General features: G+C 36.1%; 3 protein-coding genes across 4 annotated transcripts; 1 reads left to right on the plus strand and 2 right to left on the minus strand.

The window, feature by feature from the left end:
• Positions 1-6,666: 6,666 nt before the first annotated feature.
• LOC121252983 (splicing factor 3B subunit 4-like) lies at positions 6,667-11,097 on the plus strand. The gene is made up of 9 exons (XM_041152847.1): positions 6,667-6,868; positions 7,064-7,112; positions 7,922-8,010; positions 8,168-8,224; positions 8,409-8,471; positions 8,557-8,622; positions 9,787-9,873; positions 10,240-10,333; positions 10,426-11,097. The coding sequence occupies exons 1-9, from the start codon at positions 6,764-6,766 to the stop codon at positions 10,938-10,940; spliced, it is 1,125 nt and encodes a 374-aa protein (XP_041008781.1). The 5' UTR covers positions 6,667-6,763; the 3' UTR covers positions 10,941-11,097.
• Positions 11,098-11,501: 404 nt separating this feature from the next.
• LOC121252991 (outer envelope pore protein 24B, chloroplastic-like) lies at positions 11,502-15,255 on the minus strand. 2 transcript variants are annotated; one of them, XM_041152868.1, is made up of 4 exons: positions 14,924-15,255; positions 14,107-14,469; positions 11,766-11,882; positions 11,502-11,696 (listed from the first exon to the last, which is right to left on the minus strand). In XM_041152868.1, the coding sequence occupies exons 1-3, from the start codon at positions 15,128-15,130 to the stop codon at positions 11,802-11,804; spliced, it is 651 nt and encodes a 216-aa protein (XP_041008802.1). In that variant the 5' UTR covers positions 15,131-15,255; the 3' UTR covers positions 11,502-11,696; positions 11,766-11,801. The 2 variants fall into 2 exon arrangements, with proteins under 2 accessions (XP_041008802.1, XP_041008794.1); XM_041152860.1 differs by lacking the exon at positions 11,502-11,696 and having other exon boundaries at positions 11,698-11,882.
• Positions 15,256-19,574: 4,319 nt separating this feature from the next.
• On the minus strand, positions 19,575-20,825 carry LOC121253002 (transcription repressor OFP7). The gene has a single exon (XM_041152880.1). It carries the CDS (start codon positions 20,659-20,661, stop codon positions 19,579-19,581), a length of 1,083 nt encoding a protein of 360 aa, XP_041008814.1. The 5' UTR covers positions 20,662-20,825; the 3' UTR covers positions 19,575-19,578.
• Positions 20,826-21,646: the final 821 nt, after the last annotated feature.

The following is a 21,646-nucleotide window of genomic DNA, read 5'->3' on the forward strand; positions in this document are numbered from 1 at the left end:
CTCACATGAATTTTCTAATTTTTGCGAAGAACATGGAATTGTTCACTAAATGACTACGCCTTACACACCACAACAAAATAGTTTGGTTGAGTGGAAAAATAGGACACTTGTAGACATGGTTAATGCTATGATTTTAAGTGCAAAGTTGCCTTTTAATTTATGGGGAGAGGCATTACTTACAGCATGTCAAGTGTATAATAGAATACCATCTAGAAAATTACAAATGTCACCATATGAACTATGGAATGGAAGAAAACCAAATCTAGATTATCTTAAAGTGTGGGGGTGTCAAGCCTTTTATAGAGTTCCTGATCCAAAGAGGACTAAATTAGGACCTAGAGTAATCAACAGTGTGTTTGTTGGTTATGCTGAAAATTCCAAGGCATATAGACTATTAGACTTAAGCTCTAATGTCATAGTGGAATCAAGAGATGTTGAATTTATTTTCAATAAATTCAATAATGATACTGAATTTGTTTCAGAACCTAATCAAACATAAGTTTCTAACTTTGATTTGAGTATCTCTCTTAATAAAAATAAGAGAAAGTCTACAAATTTGCCAATAGAGCAAAGAAAGAGTCAGAGAGTTAGAAAAGAAAAGAATTTTGGTCCTGACTTTATTTCCTCTCTAGCTATAGTCTTCCTTGTAGAAGGAGACATAAACATAGTCCTTAATAAAAAAACCCATTGTTCTTAACATTGAGGATGATCCAAAAAGTTTTGATGAAACCATGTCTTCTAGAGATGCAGCTTTTTGGAAAGAAGATATAAATGATGAAATGAACTCAATATTATCTAATAATACTTGGGTGTTAGTGGATTTACCTCCAAATTCAAAAACTAATGGTAACAAATGGGTATTAAGAAAGAAGTTTAATTCTGAAGGATCAGTTCAAACTTTTAAGACAAAATTAGTTGCAAAAGGCTTTAGTCAAAAGGAAAGAATAGATTATTTTGATACCTATGCTCCAGTAGCAAGGATCACATCTATTCATGTACTTATAGCTCTTGTATCTATATATGACTTATATGTAGATCAAATAGATGTAAAAACTGCTTTATTAAATGGTGATCTTGATGAAGAAGTATACATGGAACAACCTGAAGGGTTTGTTCTGCCTGGAAATGAAAAGAAAGTATGTAAATTAGTTAAGTCATTATATGGTTTAAAACAAGCACCAAAACAACGGCATGAAAAGTTTGATTCTGTATTTTATCTGATGGTTTCAAACACAATAGTACTGATAAATGTATCTATTCAAAATACATTGAAGATTATGGTGTTATTATTTGTCTTTATGTTGATGACATGCTAATTTTTGGAACTAATATGAAAGGCATATGTGAAACCAAGAAGTATTTGACTTCAAAGTTTAAAATGAAAGTTTTTAATGAAGCAGATACCATTTTGGGAATCAAAGTGAAAAAAACATAGTGATGGCTATGCAATATGTCAATCTCATTATATTGAGAAAGTACTTCTTAAATTCAAACATCTAGAAATAAAAGAAGCAAATACACTATATGGCTCTAGTGTAAAATTAAGTAAGAATTCTGGAAGGGCAATACCACAGCTTGAGTATGCTAGTGTAATTGGTAGCATGATGTATGCTATACATTGTACCAGACCAGATATTGTCTTTGCAATGTGCAAACTTTCTAGATACACTAGTTATCCTAGTGTAGATCACCAAAAAGTAATTGGCAGAGTCTTTGGATATTTAAAGAAAACATTCTACTTAGGACATTTTTATTCAAAGTTTCTAGTTGTACTAGAAGGATACTCAGATGCTAGTTGGATTAATAGCACAAGTGACAATAAATCCACGTTTGGTTGGGTATTTACCTTTGGTGGAGGTGCTATTTCTTGGGCATCAAAGAAACAAATATGTATTTCTCATTCCACAATGGAATCAGAGTTTATAGCATTAGCAACAATAGGAAAAGAAGCAGAATGGCTTAGGAATATGTTGTTGGATATAAAGTTATGGCCACAACCTATGCCATCTATTTCCTTGCATTGTGATAGTGAAGCTACTATGTCTAGAGCATACAATAATGTGTACAATGGAATATCTAGACACATAAGTCTAAGACATGATTCTATTAGACAATTAATAATTGATGGAATTATTACGATTGTCTATGTAAGGTCAAGTTGTAACTTGGCAGACCCTTTTACCAAAGGTTTATCGCTAGAATTGGTAAGGGTTACATCCATTAGAATGGGACTAAAACCCTTTCAAAAGAATCACCAATAATGGTAACCCGACCTTTTTTCAAATTTAATTTGAAAAAGAGTTTAATGGGTAATAACAAGTTTCCGATTTGTGATTAGTTGAGCACTACAATAACAAAGTCTCGTATAGGATGGATCAGTGCAGATTGTTACAATTAAGAATGATGAGTTTTACTCTTAATGAAGTTCAAATATAGAAGTGTCTGGGTAACAAGGACATAAAATGAACTTCACCTATATGAACATAGAAGTGGTGCCGCTTCTAATAAGAAATTTGGGTTTATACTTGTAAATGTTCATTAAACTAGGGTGTAGCACAAGGCCATACTAGTGCTAATAATTATGAACCTCTATTGTGAATAAGATATTCTCATATGTGTGTTATTTCCGGTTTTGAGTTAAAAAGTTTTGGTTTAAGCCTAGGCCACCAATTATTTTTTAGAACTTTGAATTAATTACACTAAGAGAAGGTTTAAGTCGAAAGATACATTCTTTTATGCATGATAATATCAATACTGAAACTGAATATAAAATATATATCACAACCTAGTGGGGGATTGTTGGAATAGGTTGCAATATATATTTAATTATTGAAGGAAGAGAGTTTGTGAAAAGATTTAAAAAAATCTGTGTAAACCAAGCCTCTCAAGTTATTGAAAAAAAAATGAAAAGGCACTTGGGAGCTGGTGGGATACAAACCAGTGCATTGGTTGTGGAGAGACATGTCTCAACCACTGGGCTAGCGCATCACTTCATTTGTGCTTGTAACCGTTATATTATTTAAATATAACTTCAAACGGTTAAGTTCTAAAGAGGTGAGGCTTTTCACAGACGTCTCTTCAAGTCTATAAAATAGATTTGTACGAACGTGAGAAACAGTTCATCTTCTTCATCCCAGTTTCAGACTTCGCAATAGAAACTCAAGAACTCTCCAAAATTGCTATTTGTAGAGTTATAGGCTTTGTTGTATCCTGGAGACGATTTGCTAAGAATCTATTAGTAAACTCTAACCGAGTGGGGGCAAATATCATCTTAAAGACAGTATTTTTATACGCCTTAAAGCCTACAAATTTCTTATATTCTCTTTTCAATTCCTTATTTCCCAACAGTTATTGCATGCATACACGTACGACAAATATATAATCTCCATGTAGAATGTGATTCTCTCTTTTGCCATATATTGTTTTCGACTTTAGTATTTCCCCTTTCCACCGCATAAAGTTAATGCTGAATTATAGCATTCGTGCCGCGGATCCTATTCTATTTTGTTGTCGCAGCACGCACACATGTTCTAGTGGCCCTTGTTGCTGCAGATCTTCATAATTTGTCGTGATTATGTGCATGCATTGTTTAAGTTGTCAATCGTGAAAAAAATAAAAAATTCATCCAGGAAACAAATTCACTACTGCATTTTCTTCTTTTCTTGAATGGAGATGGAATTTTAGGTTTGGCAATTCTTGCTAGCAACTAACTTATAGTGATGATGATTTGTCTACTCCAAATCTGATGATGATTACATGTTCTACAGTTGGCAGTATCTTTTTATTGATTTTTTTCGCATGCCCAAACTATATCATGGTAAATTATCATTTTAATTAGCATATTGAGTTTGATTTTGCACGGTGTGCTTTATCATTCTAATTAAATATTTGTATTATGTGCAAGGAGAAGCAAGGAGATGTAAATTTTTCCTTTGGGCAAATATTCTTCACTTGCTAGAGGAGAACATTTGTACAAGAGAGGATAAAGTTTGGAAGATGTGAGATGACGTATTGCTGCGCGAACATGAAGTTCGTAAAAGGGAAGATAAAGTACGAGAGAGAGAGAGAGATCTTCATAATGAAAAGCGAAAATTATTATATTTGTACTGAGTTGTCACATACCAAATTAATAATTTTGGCTTGTTTTGGATAAATTGTATGTAAATAGCACGTTGTATGGAGTATATCATTTTTAATGGATTAACTGTAATGGTACTCCCCTATATTTTGGTTATGATGTACAAAAGAGGTATCTGTAGATTCATTAAATTAACCTTTGTAATGGAAAGTTGTCTAATGAAAACAGCTTGTGCACATCTCATGACCAAAAAACAAAAATGGATCCTTTTGCAATCTTGCCAAATTCAATATATAATCGTACTCATGAATTTATTCCGCATACTCTCAGAAGTTGAACGCAGAATTTATGCTTTCAGGCTCACAAGAATACTCTTAGAAAGGTTTGGTGAAGATCTAACAAGTGAGCTAAGACCTGACGAGCTTACCTTGTTCAAAGATAAACTTTTAGGCAGCCAATGTACGGAGGGTGAGCAATCTGATGCTGCATGTATACTTGCTAACCTTTCCCTTGTTCAAAGACGAACTTTTAGGCAGCCAGTGAAAACGCTCCTGGGAGCCAGCTTTTAATATATAATTGTTTTCAATGTAAATCGTGGTCTTACAGCAAATGATCTTATAGTAATAACATTGTAATAAACTACAGCACTAGAAGTTAACTTATAGTAAATTTACTTACATCAAATGTAAAAAAACTATTATTATATAAAAAATAATAATAATAACACTGTTCACAAGATCTGTGTAACAACACTGTAATAAACTTACAGCAAATGAAGACACATAGTCTTGCCTCATACAATATATACAGAGATCAGTGCATGCTTAGCAATCACATACCAAATTAAAGTTATACAAGAACTACATATATATATATATTTCTTTTTCTGATAAGTTATACAAGAACTAAATATATAGCAAATGAAAATCGTGGTCTTCTCTTCCAATCTTGTCAAAATCCTCCATCGAAAAGAAGTGCCAACCAAAATACTGGGTTGAATGTTTACCAAATGTCAAAACCAGATCTAAAAAAATGGCAGAAACTGACAGATCAAATACTGAAAGCCATAATAAGGATGAAACAAAAATTGGTCACAAATACAACCACAATTGATAATACTTCCAGAATGATAGTACTTCCAAATTCATTACTACAAATTCATTACAAGAATGATTACCACCTTGAACAAGAATGATGACCACAAATTCTGACCCATTCCAGTCTTCATACATATCTGCTACATATCTTCTAAAGACAAGAAGCAACATCCAGGTTCTTCTAAACACTTCTAAACACTTTAAGGAGTTCATGTAATATGGCACAGCTACCCCTGCACTTGATGATGTCTATACTCAGAGAAAATCATATCTTGAGCATATTGCTTGTGGTATAATCTGGCCCAAATATATTAAGTAATAAGTAACTCTCGGTTTAGCCTATTGTGGTTGCAACTTGAAGCCTTATCAACATAGAAATAAAAATGTACCTTTCCACAAGCTAGAACAAAAGTCATAGACAGCAAAACAGCAACAAAGGGGCGAAAAATCTTATCAAGGTATAAAGGAAGGGCCTGCAAAGAGCAAAACCAAGCACAAACACAAATATGTGAAATGCTATTTGGCATGCAAAATACCGGAAATAGTCGATCATATTGAAATCCGTCAGGGTTCCATATTTATTTTAATCACACAAAATTATTTTCATTTTTTTTAATGGGTCATCTCTTTTTCCCACCAATAATAACTAAGCTAAGCATAGTTGAGATGTACAAAGAACAAGATTTTGCTTAAAATAACAGACAAATAAACATGCTACGATTTTCAACATTCACTTCAAACATGCATGGACTCAAGTATTAATCATCTAACCTTTAACAAATAAATATATAACATAAAAGTAACTCTGGGCATTAAGTGAATGTTTGTCATACAAATAGCAAGAGAGAGAGAGGTATTGCAGAGGGAGGGAGGAGCTGAGCTGCGATGCTGGGCACAGAGGGATCGAGGGGTGACGGCGAAGCGGGACCTAGAGCAGAGGATGGGCGACGATGAAGCGGGGTGCTGGGCAGTGAATGTGGGACGGCGACGTGACACCCAGAGTAGAGGAGGGGCGACAGCGGGCTTTGAAGATAGAAGACACCGAAATGGCAGACGCAGGAATTCAAATGGGTTTTGAGAAAATGTAGGTCATCTCTTCAAAATGCACGTTTTGAGAGAAAAAAAAAAATATACACATAAGGCGTGCGACGGCTGATGCGTGAACAGTAGCTGCTCCCTATCAAAACTCTTTAAAAATATATGAATTAACTGAAAATCACGTCGCGCTGTCAACAAACATTTGTCAAAGGATAAGTGGAGGTTATATTACCAAGTTTGACACCAAAAGTACCTAATGCCCATCATTTTAGGCCTTTGGCCCATAAATGCGGACCGCTTCCACGTCGAAGTAAGATGTAGTACTTAATTTTTGTTTTGTTTCATTTAATGCATCTTGGGTTGACGTATGGGTGGACTGGCCCAGCCCAATATTTCTTCCTGAGCCAGAGTCACTCGTATAGCCCGTCCATGGAGAAGCCCCCGTTTTGTTGAATTATATTTATGAGAGTCCGACATGAATTTCCGTCCAGGTAACAGAGACAGAGGGTTTTGACAGACTCAGGAAGCGAAGCTAGCTAGATAGCTAGCAATGACGACTCGAATTGCACCTGGAGTAGGAGCCAATCTTCTCGGCCAACACTCTGCTGAGAGGAATCAGGACGCCACCGCTTACGTCGGCAATCTCGACCCTCAGGTCCTCTTTCCCCTTTTTCTTATTTCTCCTTTGTTTGATAGTTGATGTTCGTCCTTTGCTGCGAAAGAATGAATTTGGAATAGTTTGGGTTTTTTTCCTATACGATTCTGATTTTAATGGAAGGGCTCCAATGCCTTTACTTTCGAGTTGTTGATTCTTGAGCTTGATTGATTTCTTCCGCTTCTATGCATGCAGGTGAGCGAGGAGCTACTTTGGGAGTTGTTTGTTCAAGCAGGCCCTGTTGGTATGTCCCGGCCTTCCTTTGTTCACCCTTTTATCTGTTCTATTTTCAACTTTTTTTTTTTTTTTTTTTGTTAGGTGTAGGAACTCTTTTGGTCTGTAAATTGGGTAGATGCCTGTTCGTTTAATGTTCATAGTTGTTTCTTTGAGTTTTTTGATATATTTTTTTGCGCGTCCTAGTCTCCATACTATTGTTTTTGGCGAAGCTTATTTCTTTGTTTCTTATCGTTTGAGATATTTTTTTCTTTCTGTTTTTTGGTTTAATATTCAGAAATATTTTGAACATTCTTCAGGCTTGAATGAAAGATAGTTAAGTTTAACTCATTGCTTTTCCATGATGCATGAAAAAAAAAAGTAAGGTTTAAGAGGGGGTTTATTAGCTGCGTAAATATTTCGGGTTGATTACCTTATGCAAAACAAGCCTTTGAAAAAATTATTTTTTGAACTCACGTAGTTTTAATCTTCTTTTGGAAGTAATGTAGTTGTGTAATTGGGTGGCGCCTTGGCACCTATTATTAAAGAATTATTACGTATCAAAAATATCTTCTTCTGGCAGTTTATTTCACCAAATGGAAAGAGAAGAAAGATTACAAATCCTCTTCAGATTCATTCTTATAAAAATTTTCTGGAAATATTACTAATCTCATTCATAGACTTTATTGTCTTGGTAATTATGTTAATCTCACTGATCAGTAGTTTATCAGCGTTTCATTTATTTTTGTTAGTACGTATAAGTTAAAATTATGTGTTAGTTCACTCCTTGAATCTGCTTGTATGACTGCCCATTTATAACGTTTTTCCTTTCTGTTTCAGTGAACGTGTATGTCCCCAAGGATAGAGTGACAAATCTGCATCAAGGATATGGATTCGTGGAGTTCCGGAGTGAAGAAGATGCCGATTATGTAAGTATTTCTCACATACTGCAGTCATGCTATCTATAAAACTTGCAAGTGCATACGAAGATCGTATTGCTGAACTGCAATGTTTTTTCTTTTAGCTCCCCTTAGTAGTTCTTTACTTTTGATTAATGGTTTTGCTCCCCTTTGGTAACTTATGCAGGCAATCAAAGTGCTGAACATGATTAAACTTTATGGAAAGCCTATACGTGTAAATAAGGTATTCTTTTCTCAGCTGTTGTTTGGCTACTTTTTTATGTGTTGCTGCATAAAAGTTCTGAATCATTGTTATGTTTCGAAAATTTCAGCATTCCCTTCTGTCTTGATGTCTATTTGCATCTGCTATACGTGATTCAATGAACTAATGTGGTGTTTGCAATTTTTTTCCTTTATTTTCGTCCCAGGCATCCCAAGATAAAAAAAGCTTGGACGTGGGTGCAAACCTTTTCATTGGGAACCTTGACCCTGTATGTCGACTTCTGTCAGAGTTATGCACTCTAGCACAAGCTAGACTGCTGATTTTAACTTTTTCATGCTTAATATTCTTTTCAGGATGTCGATGAGAAGCTTCTATACGATACTTTCAGTGCATTTGGAGTCATTGTCACAAATCCTAAGGTTAAGTTTCTGGCTTTCCTTTTGTTTGTGGTCTGATGTTAAATAATCTTTTCCATTTTGTTTTAATTACCCTAAATTGTAGAAAATTCAATGCCAACTGCCTACTGTATCTAATTGAGCTGTTGGTTTTTCTATTATGAAGTTGAAATATGATGTCATTAATGATCCTTCTACCCTTGGAGTTTATATAACATCTTTTTGCATATGGCTACTATGAAAGATTTAGGGGAGATTTGGATAGTGAGTTGAGTTGAGATGAGATGAGATGAGATGAAAGTTGAATAAAATATTGTTATAATATATTTTTTTAGTATTATTTTTGTTTTTAGATTTGAAAAAGTTGAATTGTTTATTATATTTTGTTTGAAAGTTTGGGAAAGTTGTAATGATTAGATTAGATGAGATGAGTTGAGAGTGTTTTTGAATCCAAACAAGGTCTACTCATCTGTGGGAAGTGTGGGAAATCTCTTCTATTCTGGTTCATTATCACTACAATTCTGTAATCGGAAATGAGATATTCATTGTCACATCACAAAAAAAGAAACTAAAGAGGAAACTTCACCCTTTGACAGCCATAGAAAAAGGAGTTTGTTTTGCCATTTAATTGGCAAAGAACTGTTTAATATGGTTATCGCTAATAGTCAATCTGTCATCGTCGTATGCCTTTGCATGGAGGGTTTTGGGAAGACTGAAGCCCAAACTACACTTAAATTGTATGGTGAAGGCTACCTTGTCCCCAGCTTTCCATGTTATGGGTTAAGTGGTGTACCTTGTTCTATTCCAGTTCAGATCACTGAAATGATCCACATTCTGGGTGAGTTAGACAACCATCCTTGTGAGCTAGATTTAATGGTGCATCGGTTGTGGGAAATCTTAGGGCTACTTTATGAGAACTTATGCGTGACCATCAACTATCTATGTTGGTTTTCTTATATGAGTTCATTTTGTTTTAGGGGAACTGGATGTAAACTCTTTTCCTCCCCATCTGTGTGGCACAAGTTGTGGGCTCAAACATTTGTGCCGAATGCATAAAAATTGTTTTCTAATGTATGTTTTCTACCTATTAAAATTTTGACGTTTCTGTTATTTTTTTATTTTATTATATTTTATGAATATGGCGTTTCTGTAATTTGGATTCTAATCATTGGCACTTCTCTTCTCCAGATAATGAGAGACCCAGAATCAGGAAATTCACGTGGTTTTGGGTTTATTAGCTATGATTCTTTCGAGGCATCTGATGCTGCTATTGAGGTTTGTGCCCTTTGCCAATATTTTAGTGTCCTCCAAATCTGCTTGAAAATTTTGAGATTTTTTTTCTTTTTGGGGGGTGGGAGTAAAAAACGTGAGGTCTAATGATACAAAATTTGGATGAATCATTACTTTGTAATTCAGTCTTTGTGGCTTTTGTTTTGTATTTATATCAAAAAATTCTACTTCCACTTGGTCATAGCATGATGCGAATTCTATTTATATCAAGGAGCCCATCTATTGCGTTGTAAAACATATTATAGTAACTACTGTTATTTGTACATGAGACTTAAACGATCACGAGACGCTAGCATTCTGTTCTGATTATAATATAGTTGATTTGATATTGATCTTCTTATAAATTTTCAGGCAATGACTGGCCAATATCTTTGCAACCGTCAAATTACAGTGTCATATGCATATAAGAAGGATACTAAAGGGGAGCGTCATGGTACTCCAGCAGGTGAGTGCTTTTTTTAAGCCGCTGCTTTTAGTAGGAATTATGCATGCTATCACAGATGATTGCTTTGCTTATATAATGCTGTTATACTGCAGAGAGAGTTTTGGCTGCAAGCAATCCAACTGCCCAAAAGAGCAGGCCTCACACTTTATTTGCCAGTGGACCTCCAACACTTCAGAATGTTCCCCAGGCCAATGGAACTGTGCCTCCACGCCCTTTTGCAAATGGTTCTGTAGCTCCAAGCCCAATTCCTGCACTCCGTCCACCTCAAGGAGCAGCCTTCCATCCCATGCCGATGGGTGGACAGCCAGCTTGGCAGGGTCAACCGCAGCAATTGGGTCAACCAATCCCACCACCTGTCATGCCTCCACAACTTCAGCATTTCAGGCCCCCTCCCCCCAATATGCCACCGCCACTGGCAGCTCCAGGTCCTCCAAGGCCTCTGCCACCACCGATGGGGGTGGGAGTCCAACCACCTATGTGGCGTCCACCACCACCCCCACCCCTTCAGCAACAGCCTAGTCGGCCCCCTATGCCACAGGGATCAATGCTTCCACCTCCCCCTATGCATAATCCCAATAACCCCCCTCTGCCGCCATCTTCAAGTTGAGATCTTGAGAAATCATTCTGACAGGTTGTGTTACCATATAATGTCCAGGATCTGTCTTGTTCTTTGTTTTTTGGTTGTTTTTAGGGTAATGCAGATTGCAATGTGTACTATATTGGTTAGGCAAACAAGTATCTAGGCCATATTTATTTTCTCAAAATACTTTCAATTTTGATTTTCAACAAAAACTTTCAACATCAATCCATTCCAAACATCTTTTAAATAATAATAATAAAAAAAAATCTATTTCTAAAAAAAACTTTCATAGTATTTGCTGAGTTTTCCGTACAAAAACTAAATTAACTTCCAACAAATTCCAAAACACATCTTACAAAAATCTTATTTAATCAGGTTATCAAATCTAACACACAAATCCTAATTAAAATACAAAAAATAAAAAAAATTGACTGGAGGAATATTCAGTTTCCAACTTGCCTATTTTTTCATGATCATCATGTTCTGGCAGATCACCAAGATCTTTTCTTCAGCGCGCTAACCTGCAGCTTTCTGAATATCCTTTCTGGTTGCTCTGGTAGGGATGGGTTTATATTACAAATGCAATTAAGATTCAAATAGCTGGATCAGATTCTTAGATTATTAGAGTGTCATCATCCCAAAACAATAAAAAGAAGCAAGCAAAGGGTTATCCGCCTGACCAAATATCAGAAGTGGCTCGCCGTTCTGTGTATTGTAGAAATTATTCACTGATTGTGAGTCAGTGATTGTCAGTGATGGAAGTAGAGGATGGCAATGATTCCGCTGCAGAATTCAAACCAATACGATTATTTGAAAGCAATGTCTCGGTACATGTTAACTAAAGGAAGTTACTTTTTCATATAAAGATCTCAACAGTAGGTGGAAATATTAAAGCGAAAAGTCCCAGAAGCTCTCAGCATTTAGGATCGGCATGTGCAATCCCTTTGCCAATTCAAGTAATGCTGACACCTGAAAGTTAAAAGAAGAAATTAGAACAAGATTCACTCGACAAAATTGATGCCCACTTGTAAAATTAGCAGTGAAAATAGCAAGAGAACAGTAGAAAACAGAAGCAATTTTACAAAGAGAACATTTGTGGACATGTAGCTAATAGAGTTCAACGTATCCTTTTATTTATTTATTTATTTTTGATAAGTAATAGAGTTCAACGTATCTTGACAAGAGAATAAGTCAGAAGTAAACAACTTCATTGTTACCAGTCGATTATTTCATTACATTGACAAGAAATGGTCCGCATTGGAGCACAAAGAACTAAAGCAACTGGAAAAAATAATACAAGCTGAGCAAGTTTCCATGATCAATGATGTATCCTTTCTGTGGACAAGGAAATTCGTATTCATTTCCATAAGGTGAAATTATCTTTTCTAGAAGTTGAAAGAAATCTACCAGTCGAAAATATTAGCTCAAAGCTATCGAGGTCATACAAATCATTGCTACTAGATGGGGAACCTAAGGATAAAAGGAAGACTTGATCTGACAACCCCTGTCACCCTCGTGTACTTTAAACATATTTTCTGACATAATCTTGGCATCATAAAGAGTGGATGCAGAAGTGGAAAGGGTTTCCCCATTACCTGATTCCAGATGCTCCAAATTGGAACCATGGTATGGGCCGGGTAAAGTGGATGGTTCCCGACATAAAATCACCAGAGTAAACCACATAAGTCCTAAAAGATCAAACCAACACAAACCTTCGAGACATCAAGTGTGGGTATGTGGGCAGCTAGAAGAAGACTGGGTGAATATCATTTGGCACAATGCAATTGCGCAAAGCTGACCTAGGAATGAGAAGCTGAACAACTACCATGGCTCAAGAGTGCTTAAAAAAATGATGGATTAATCCAAAATTTTCCAGACCATCAGTCTTGATGTTAAGGCCTCATTTAGTTACACAGATAAGATGAGATGAAATGAAAGTTGAATAAAATACTCTTAGAATATAATTTTTTAATATTATTTTTGTTTTGGAATTTGAAAAAGTTGAATTGTTTATTGTATTTTGTATGGGAGTTTGGGAAAGTTGTAATAATTAGATGAGATGAGATGAGATGATTTATGTAACCAAACGAAGCCTAGTCACTTCAAACTCTTGAAGCTAAGAACAGTAGGGAGATTAAACCTCAACCTATGGTAGGTTCTCAGGATCCAAGATACAATATGTAGCTTTAGGATACACAAATAATGAAAGAGCTCCTCAGAGACAAAAATGTGTGCTAAAAGGAAACGCATCATACTGTTGAAACAAGACAGTGGGTGAGATTCACTTAACATCAGTTGGTTTCGAAGTAACGTACTGCAAAAGCTGATTCCGAATTCAAGTAACCAATATAATGCTGTTAGGTGGACCATGTACAAGAAATGAGCAAGACGTTGACTGAAACAATTTTTTTTTTTTTTTTTATATGCATGGCATTTAAAACAAACAGCATATTAGACACTTGCGTAGACAACCCACACATTCTTGATCCAGCAAAGCCTTCACTTGGCCTTTGTTATCACGCAACCCACACTTTCAATGCATGCAACTCTTTACTCATCACTATCCACTATTATGCACCTCTAGAACATTATTAGTTCATCTCAAAATGGAAACTCTAGGGGCATGTTTGGGTGTTGAGCTCAACTCGGCCTATCTCAAACCAAAATTAGTTCATCTCACTACTTTTTCAACTTCCCATAAAAAGTTAAAACATATATCAACCTACTTCATACATTCAAACACATCTCAATGGACCCACAAAACCCACTCAAATATCTTAACTCACAACTATTCACAGATCAACATAGATTATCTGAGATCACCTTAGCACCCAAAAGCAGCCCAAGGACATACGCACCATAGAAGCCCACATTTTTTACCATTGATATTAGGTTTCCAAATGAATTCACTGCTCGTGCCACCAACAAACACACAATTTCCATATACAATGCACATACACATACAAAGAAACAAAAAATGTGTGTTTCCATATAGAAGTATATGCCTTTATAGTTTATCACAAACCATTTAGGCCAGACAAATCAAGTACCAAATACAATAGAACATGTCCACGGAAGCATTGTACTAACAAAAATGTGCCACAAATTTAAGTCAGAAATGAAGACTACTAATGCTCGAACCTAGAAATACAAAAACAAAACAAAAAATGATGAAAATATAAAGTCATTTTACCTTGAATCTTAAATTTTTGTTGTGCTTAGAATTTGAGGACCACTCCAATCCCAAAGTCTTGCTTGATGTCTTATACGTTGCCCCGATCAAATTGCCATCAAGAAACCTCTGAGATGCTGCCAAGTCCAAAGACTTATTTCCAAAGTCATAGCATGGCTCCAATGTTGTCCCTCCATGCGCATAGCTATATTTCAACTTGCAGTTCCCAGAATAAAATTCATAATTAGCCGAAAGTTTGTTAGCTGAATCAAGCTCAAGTGTTCCATTCAGTAAAGTCCGGTTCTCGCTCATCACGTGAGTGTAAGTCAAGTTCAACGGTCTCTCTAACATATTTAAATTCTTCGTGAACTGAAACCGAACATCCTGCACAGAATGAACCGCTATAGTGTATGTTGCAATTCCCATATCTCTATCCCTTTTCCATGTCGGAACTCTACGAAATGGAAAGGAACAGGAAAAACTGGACCAGATTTTCAAGAATTGTAAATTAGCATTGATCATCTAAATAAAATAACTTGACCACAAACTTCTACTTTTTTCTTCATTTTCTTTTCCACGGCTTTTGGATCAACAAAATGCCCTGTAGTCACTAATTTCCTTCGAAAAAGGACGAAAAGTAGAAAACAAAAAGAATATAAGCCAAATAATTGTTTTAAAAGTACAAAAGTAGTTCAAAACAAGAGAAACACATACACACATAAATATACACAATTACAATCTAACATTCAACGTATTGAAAATTACTTTCCTTCCCCACATTTTCTGTGCAACCCAACAGAAAGTTGGTTGATTTACATTGGTTACGCAAATGGTGTACCTTCTTTGGGACATCGTAGTCGATGGAAAAGGAACCGGGTTTCTCAACGGCGAAAGAGAGTATGCCAAAGGTGGGCCAACAAGCGGAAGCGTCGTCGGACACGGAAGCTCGGAGGTCGACTTCGCCGGCGCTCACGGCGAGAGTGCCGATAAACTCGCCGTTACCGGTGCTGTAATTTCGTCCCAAGGAAGCAGACTTGAGCATCATCTTCAAGAGCAACAAAAGCTGAGATGGGAAGCGCAAGACTTGTACGGAGAAGGGGTTTTGCAAGGGCTTCTAATGGTACTAGAGGGAAAGAGTAAGGAGCCGCAGAGTGAAAGTAAGTAAACAGATAAATTTGTATATATATTTTTACATTTTAGGAAATGATACGCAACGCAACGCAAGGGCCGGGCTTTAAAAAAAAATTAGTTTTTTTATAATTATATTTTAAAATAAAGATAGGAAAATAATATAAATTGACAATAAATTTATAAAAATATTATTTATTTAAATTAAAATTATATAAATAATTACAAAAATGATTATATGTCTATTAGTTTTTTCATATGAATCAGTTTATGTCTCTTTTTATCAAAGGGACTGTTCTGAACTTATTATCCTAAAATTATATTTAATATCATCCTTTACAAATATTTAACTTTCAATTATTCTATGAATTAAAAAAAAACAAAAAATACATATCAAAATAAAAGAATAGTTATTTTAACCAGGGGAATGGTGGAGGGAGAACCCTACCCAGATCAAGTGCCCATAGGTCTGGTTCCGGAGTCACCTCTAGGCCGTAACTTGATCCGGCCACCCAAGGAGTGGTGTCGTTTGAATTCGAAGATGAGTTAAGATGAGTTGAGATAGATTGTAAATAGTAGTGAGATGAGTTGTGAATAGTAGTGAGATTTATGAGTTAAAGTTAATGAATAGTAGTGGGATGTGTTGAAATGAGTTGAGATAGATTGCGAATACAAACCTCTCCATATTTTATAGTTTGGGAAAAAGTTCTCCTGATCTATCGAGTGACAAGTACTTTATAGCACTGTTCATATAGATTTCGGCCTGGGAATCTGGAACCCAGTCTAAGTTAGTCCGGGTCAAGCTCGGGCCGGAATCTGAATTAAAATAAATTTTTAAAAATTTAGAATCTAAGTTTCGGGTTGCACTAGTGTTTTTTTTTTCTTAAAATAAAACCTACATGTTATGAATATTTTTAGAAGTGAAATGTCTTCTTTAATTACATTTCCTGTCAGTAATAAAAAGTTTGGATTAGCACTGTTCTCAAATTTGTGCTATTTTATATTCTTTCTCCAGTTTAATTTTTCATATTTTCAAAGTTTAACAATAAAAATATTTGGCATCTTTAATTGATACCAAGAATTTAATCCTACAAGTTACATTCCCTAGCTTGGAAGGACTGTATTTGGACGGTCTACCCAAGATAAAGCATGAATGGATTGAATACACCAAAACAATTCAAATTTCAAAATCTGGAAGAAATATACGCCTCTATGAACAGCACTGATCAGAGTTTGAAAAGTTTCTTTTCAACTTTAGTCATAAGTTGTCTCGAGCAATTGACAATATTTGAGATTGATGATGGTGGGTGGAGGAAATTGTTGCAGTTGAAGAAGAAGTAGGAGAAGCAGTGGCAAGCTGCTTGGTGTTCTCTCCAATAACTAATTTTGCATCTTAACAAATTATAAAGGAGTGCATGTTTCAAAATGGCCGATATTGAAAGAGAGTGAATTGAAAGATGTGAGAAAGTTGTAAACCGAAAAGAAAAAAGAAAAAAAAAAGGGATTTTGGATTTAAAACCCGGTATCCGGATCGGGTGTATATGGATTTTTTTATGTAGGTACGGGCTTGGATTTGTTCCCAGCTAGAACCCATAACCGGAATCTAGATATCTGAGTTTTGGATCAGGCCAGGAAAAAATCCGGCCCGAATGAACAGTGCAAGTCCTTTATGAGTTTCGAGTTGGAAATATTAAGCAATGACTTGAACCATTGATAGGAGTATGTTTGGCAACACATATATACAACTATTCTCATATATTTTCATATTATTTTATTACTATTCACAAATTATTTTTTACTATTTATAAACTATTTATTATTATTATTAAATTATTTCATTACTATTTATTGATTATCTAGATATTTTTAATATCAAAAGAGTGCCTAAATAATGATGGTTGTTTAGAGATGGCATCGCGAGTCACATCGCGTTGGTCCGATTTGAGCCACCGTTGAAGTGTTTCATGACATAAGCCACCAAGTGTTAGTGAAATATATTACAAACATAGACCAAAATCAAATCTCTAGCATTAAGGAATCAATGGCCAAGGTACTGCTCCAAGCTTCCAAGTATTAACTGTGACGGACTGATGGATGATGATGACTGATGAATCGACGACACATGAGAATATGCATGAATGACGAAACAGGCAGCTAATTGATCAGGGTATACTACAGTGCTACTCATTCATCCAGATAAGTAAGGATCCGAAAAGCTAATCTCATACACTTTACAAATTAGGAAAATATTTTAACAATTACATAAGATTAAATCCATAAAATGATATAATTTGATATAATACGTCAGATTATAAAATTATTTTTATTATAAAATAGATCTAACGAGTTTTATAAAAATATATCAATCCGTAAGTTTAGTATATAATTTGTTTGTATTTCTGCAAATTAAGGCTGTCGTTTTAGGGAAACGAGTGCGCACGCATATCATTTGAGCCAGTTTCGTTGGGTTGGCAAGGGAATCTCTGATGGCGTGAGCACGGAATACCCGTTGAAACTTGAAAGCATACCACTGGGGGAGTACGATGTCATTCTCTTGGGCCGAGGGCTCCTTGTGCTTTTTGTGGACTTTTGGCGTGCCCTTCACGAAACAACACGATTCCTAGCCAGAGCCAGAGGCATTATCCATACGAAGGCTCGCCCGCCCCCCACCCTCTCTCCCCTTTTTACTGCATGCAGTGCTAGTCCGACGTCAGGCTTTGGAGTTTTGTTACTGCACGGGGACATTGAGAGACTGACAGATATATAACTCGGCAAACATGAGCACGGGCCTTTGCCTGATGGCCTCGTTGAAGACACAGGAATCGATGATCGATGTTTCGGGAGCAACTGCATGCCGGGAGGCGAGTGATGATGGTTCACTACTGGAAATGTTGGCTCTCCGGTCACCCTAGTGATCAAAATCACATCAAACATTGAATGATCAAAATCCTAGTAATTGTACAATATTTTTATTAGAGCTCGGAGGAACTCATACTGGGAAATTAATATATAGGATTCTTGTCTTCTAGCCATTTAGAGTAAATTGCGAGGGTGTTTGGATTAACATATATATCTTTGAAAGGGCTAAAATAATCAAACATATATATAACCCTTGTTGGACTAAACAAATGCTTGTGCTCGAAACTATGGCTGAGATTTATCTTGCATGTTCGCCTTTTTTTCAAAACAATTACTCATTTTTTATGGATAAGTGATATTAGATACAGTCGTGGAATGAGTAAGTGTCGTACAATATTCTTTTTAAAAAAGAGTTAAGTTTATTATTAAAAAATTATTATTTTTTATGTAAATCTCGTATTTATTTTTTTTTTAAAGAGATTACGCGACTATTGCACACTCAATCACTGTAAATATTATTTTTATTTATTGATTGCAAAACTTCTTTACGAGAGAAAATGTCAAACTCATTATAATTTTTACTGCACAAAACTGATCACGTGATTGGTGACATAATCATGATCAATACAACAAATATTGATTTGATTACTTTTTATTATGGACACATTCAACATAAAATGTGTAGTAATTATAATCCGAGGTTAGCATGTGTAAGAGTAGTCGGGATGAGAGGAACCATTGCAGCTCTGCAAATGATGATAATTTTCAACAAATTGGGAACATGTGGACCCAAGTTGGAGAAGTCCCATGTGCACCGGAATAATCAGTATGAAAATGGTGGGGATTATTAATTGCAAAGCAAATTCAACCACCATGCAGCTAGCATGCATGCAGCTTTTGATCATAATTGGTCAATACCTGTGCTAGTTTGGTCAATGATGTGGGGGTCCCCGACCGACCCCCAGTCCACTGCTCATGCTAGCTGCTGCTCATCCACGCATTACTTCGCAGGTGTACTTCCTTTGAAATGACCATGCTTCTCCGCCAAAAGCCTAAACGCGTCAATTCAGCTACCTGCTCCGACCACCACCCTCAGAACCTAGCTAGCTAGACCTGATCTTACTGGGGTTTTTTTTTTTTTTAATTTTTATAAATGAATTCATTCTGTTTACTATAGGGATTCCATTAGGCAGGCTGCAAGTGATTGTGATGGATCCATGCATTTTTCAGTACATACGAGAAAACCACAAAGATCCTGTTTATAAATCTTCCTTGAGATATTTTGATTTGTAATGATCATTTCATCAGTGCCCATTTTGCAGAGAATATAGGTAGATCAGAGAGCAGCATTGGCTTATAATCCAAACAATGGAAGGTAGCATTTTCATGCATTGTCTCCACAGTAACTGAAATTAAAAAGAAAGATAAAAAAGAGATCATTTTTGTTTTTCTAATATTTTTATTATATATATACGTACAAACTCATGATTTTTTTATTATTATTATTCAAAGAGCCCTAGAAACACGTCGACTAGTTGATCTTCTACAAAACAAAGCCTCCCAAATCTCCGAGAAAGCTTGGACGATAACTCCATGATGTTCCCTAGCGTTCAGAGACAAAAAGCAGTGCAAGAGCTGCTCCAAATCCTTATCATCAAACATCTGCTTCTCCAAGATCATCTCCATCATTGACCTCTTGAAGTCCTCGTATGGATCTTCCGACTTCTTCACCACCGCAAAGCTCTCTCTCACCTTCCCGTCCACCGTGCACGGTATAAGCCTCTGGAACATCGACAGCCTTGCCGGAGACTCGCTCTCCATAGACGACGGGATCACCTTCCTTGCCTTTCCATCCTTCGAAACGCACCGTTTCACCTTCTTCACGTTTCTCTTCGGCTTTTTCTTTCGCCTCGTGGAGCTTAGTGGAATCTCGCGTATGGTTTCCAAGTGGGGGCTGAACTCGGACGAGGAATCGGTAGAGAAGCTTCTGGAAGAAGAAACTAAGGTCTCGGTCTCCTCGTCGTCCCTCTCTTCACGACCTTCACTGCTGAACAGTCCACTATCAGCTGAAGATGTGCTGACGCGGAATTTCTGCGCCGTTTTCTTCTTTTTGACCCGTCGTTTCTTCTTTTCCGCCGTGGGAGGAGCTGGTGGTGCCCGTGCCGGTGTCCGAGCGACAGACAAAACGTCCTCGTCGGAATCTCCGGAGACCGAGGAGTTGTAGATTTTACGGCGAGGGCTCTCGTCGTAGACCTTGGCGACCACGTGCCACTTCTCTTCTTTTTCCCACTGGAACTCTGGCGAATCGGTGCGGTCATCATCAGAAAGAGTGGGTCTAGATCTGAAACCACAGCCGACAGATATGAAAGCGGACGACACGTGGCGCTTAAGGAAAGAATGATGCGTTTTGGAGGGTTGGAGTACTGGGGCAGTGGCTGGGAAACGTAGGTTAACAAGTTTAGCATTGACCGGAGAAGGTCGAAAGAAGGGACGGACGGGATCAGCTGGGAGATTGGCGGGGTCTTTGGAACGGCAGGATTGGAAGGAGGGGATGACTCGGGAGATACGGAGCTTGAAGCGTTTAGCCATTTGTATGGAAGCGTCAAAGATTATGGATGAACTGTTTGTGTGAGAAAAGTGGTGGTTTATATAGGGAGGAGGAGCCTGGAGCAGAAGCTAATTCATGATCTCACTTTGTTTACACAAAAAAGAATGACATGAAAAAAGGGCTGCTTTTGACAGTGTTTGTTTGGAAAAATGCAATTTCGATATTGACTAGCCTCTGCCACAGGTTTGGCTACTCATCCTATATTAACACGAGAAATAGTATATACTAGCAAGTTTTGCATAAGACTTTTATAAAAAAAAAAAAAATTCATTATGAAAAAGTTTTTGATAGAATTCATATTTTTATAAAAAGGTTTGTATATTTGGAGTTTGTATATAATATTACTCTATTAATATATTACACATAACAAATAAAAGCAATTCTACATACAATCATAAAATGCGTAAACGCTGCGTAATCATTTTGAATAAGAGTGGAGTTCACTATTAAAAAATTAATTTTTTTCATATAGATCTTATATTTTATTCACTTTTCTCAAAATAATTACGCGACGGTTGTACAACTCACGATTGCAAATATATTTTTTCTTTATATTTTGTGACATTTTAATTAAGAAAGCATTTAATTACCCTTATATCATCACTAATAAAATTAAATATTGTATTTTTAGATCTACATATATTCAATAATCGCTATATATTTAGATCTTTCAAACAAAGTACTTAAAATGCGTCTTAAATCATTTTAATTAGATTAATTATTTATACAAATCTTATACGTAGAATTATAAGAAATGTCAATCCGATTGTATTTAAAAGGTTGTTTCCCTTTCCACTTGCATATATATATATATATATATATATATATATATATATATAGTACGTACAATTAGCTTTTCTAGATCTGATCTCTTGATCTTCACTTTAGTATTTTTATTTTTTGAAATCCTCTTTCTTCTTGAATTATTTTTGGAGGGAAGCTAGCTAGCTCTCTAAATATCAAAGA

This window comes from Juglans microcarpa x Juglans regia, chromosome 1D, assembly GCF_004785595.1.
Source record: "Juglans microcarpa x Juglans regia isolate MS1-56 chromosome 1D, Jm3101_v1.0, whole genome shotgun sequence".
Classification (NCBI taxonomy): domain Eukaryota; kingdom Viridiplantae; phylum Streptophyta; class Magnoliopsida; order Fagales; family Juglandaceae; genus Juglans; species Juglans microcarpa x Juglans regia.

Bases quoted from the DNA above. Each gene is read 5' to 3' on its own strand.
- LOC121252983 (XM_041152847.1), top strand. From the start codon at position 6,764: ATGACGACTCGAATTGCACCTGGAGTAGGAGCCAATCTTCTCGGCCAA. The intron at 6,869-7,063 runs GTCCTCTTTCCC...CTATGCATGCAG, and splicing joins TCGGCAATCTCGACCCTCAG to GTGAGCGAGGAGCTACTTTG. The intron at 8,225-8,408 runs GTATTCTTTTCT...TTTTCGTCCCAG, and splicing joins AGCCTATACGTGTAAATAAG to GCATCCCAAGATAAAAAAAG.
- LOC121252991 (XM_041152868.1), bottom strand. From the start codon at position 15,130: ATGATGCTCAAGTCTGCTTCCTTGGGACGAAATTACAGCACCGGTAAC. The intron at 14,470-14,923 runs GTACACCATTTG...CATTCTGTGCAG, and splicing joins ACTACGATGTCCCAAAGAAG to GATGTTCGGTTTCAGTTCAC. The intron at 11,883-14,106 runs GTAAAATGACTT...TTTAACTTTCAG, and splicing joins ACAAAAATTTAAGATTCAAG to GTGTCAGCATTACTTGAATT.
- LOC121253002 (XM_041152880.1), bottom strand. From the start codon at position 20,661: ATGGCTAAACGCTTCAAGCTCCGTATCTCCCGAGTCATCCCCTCCTTC.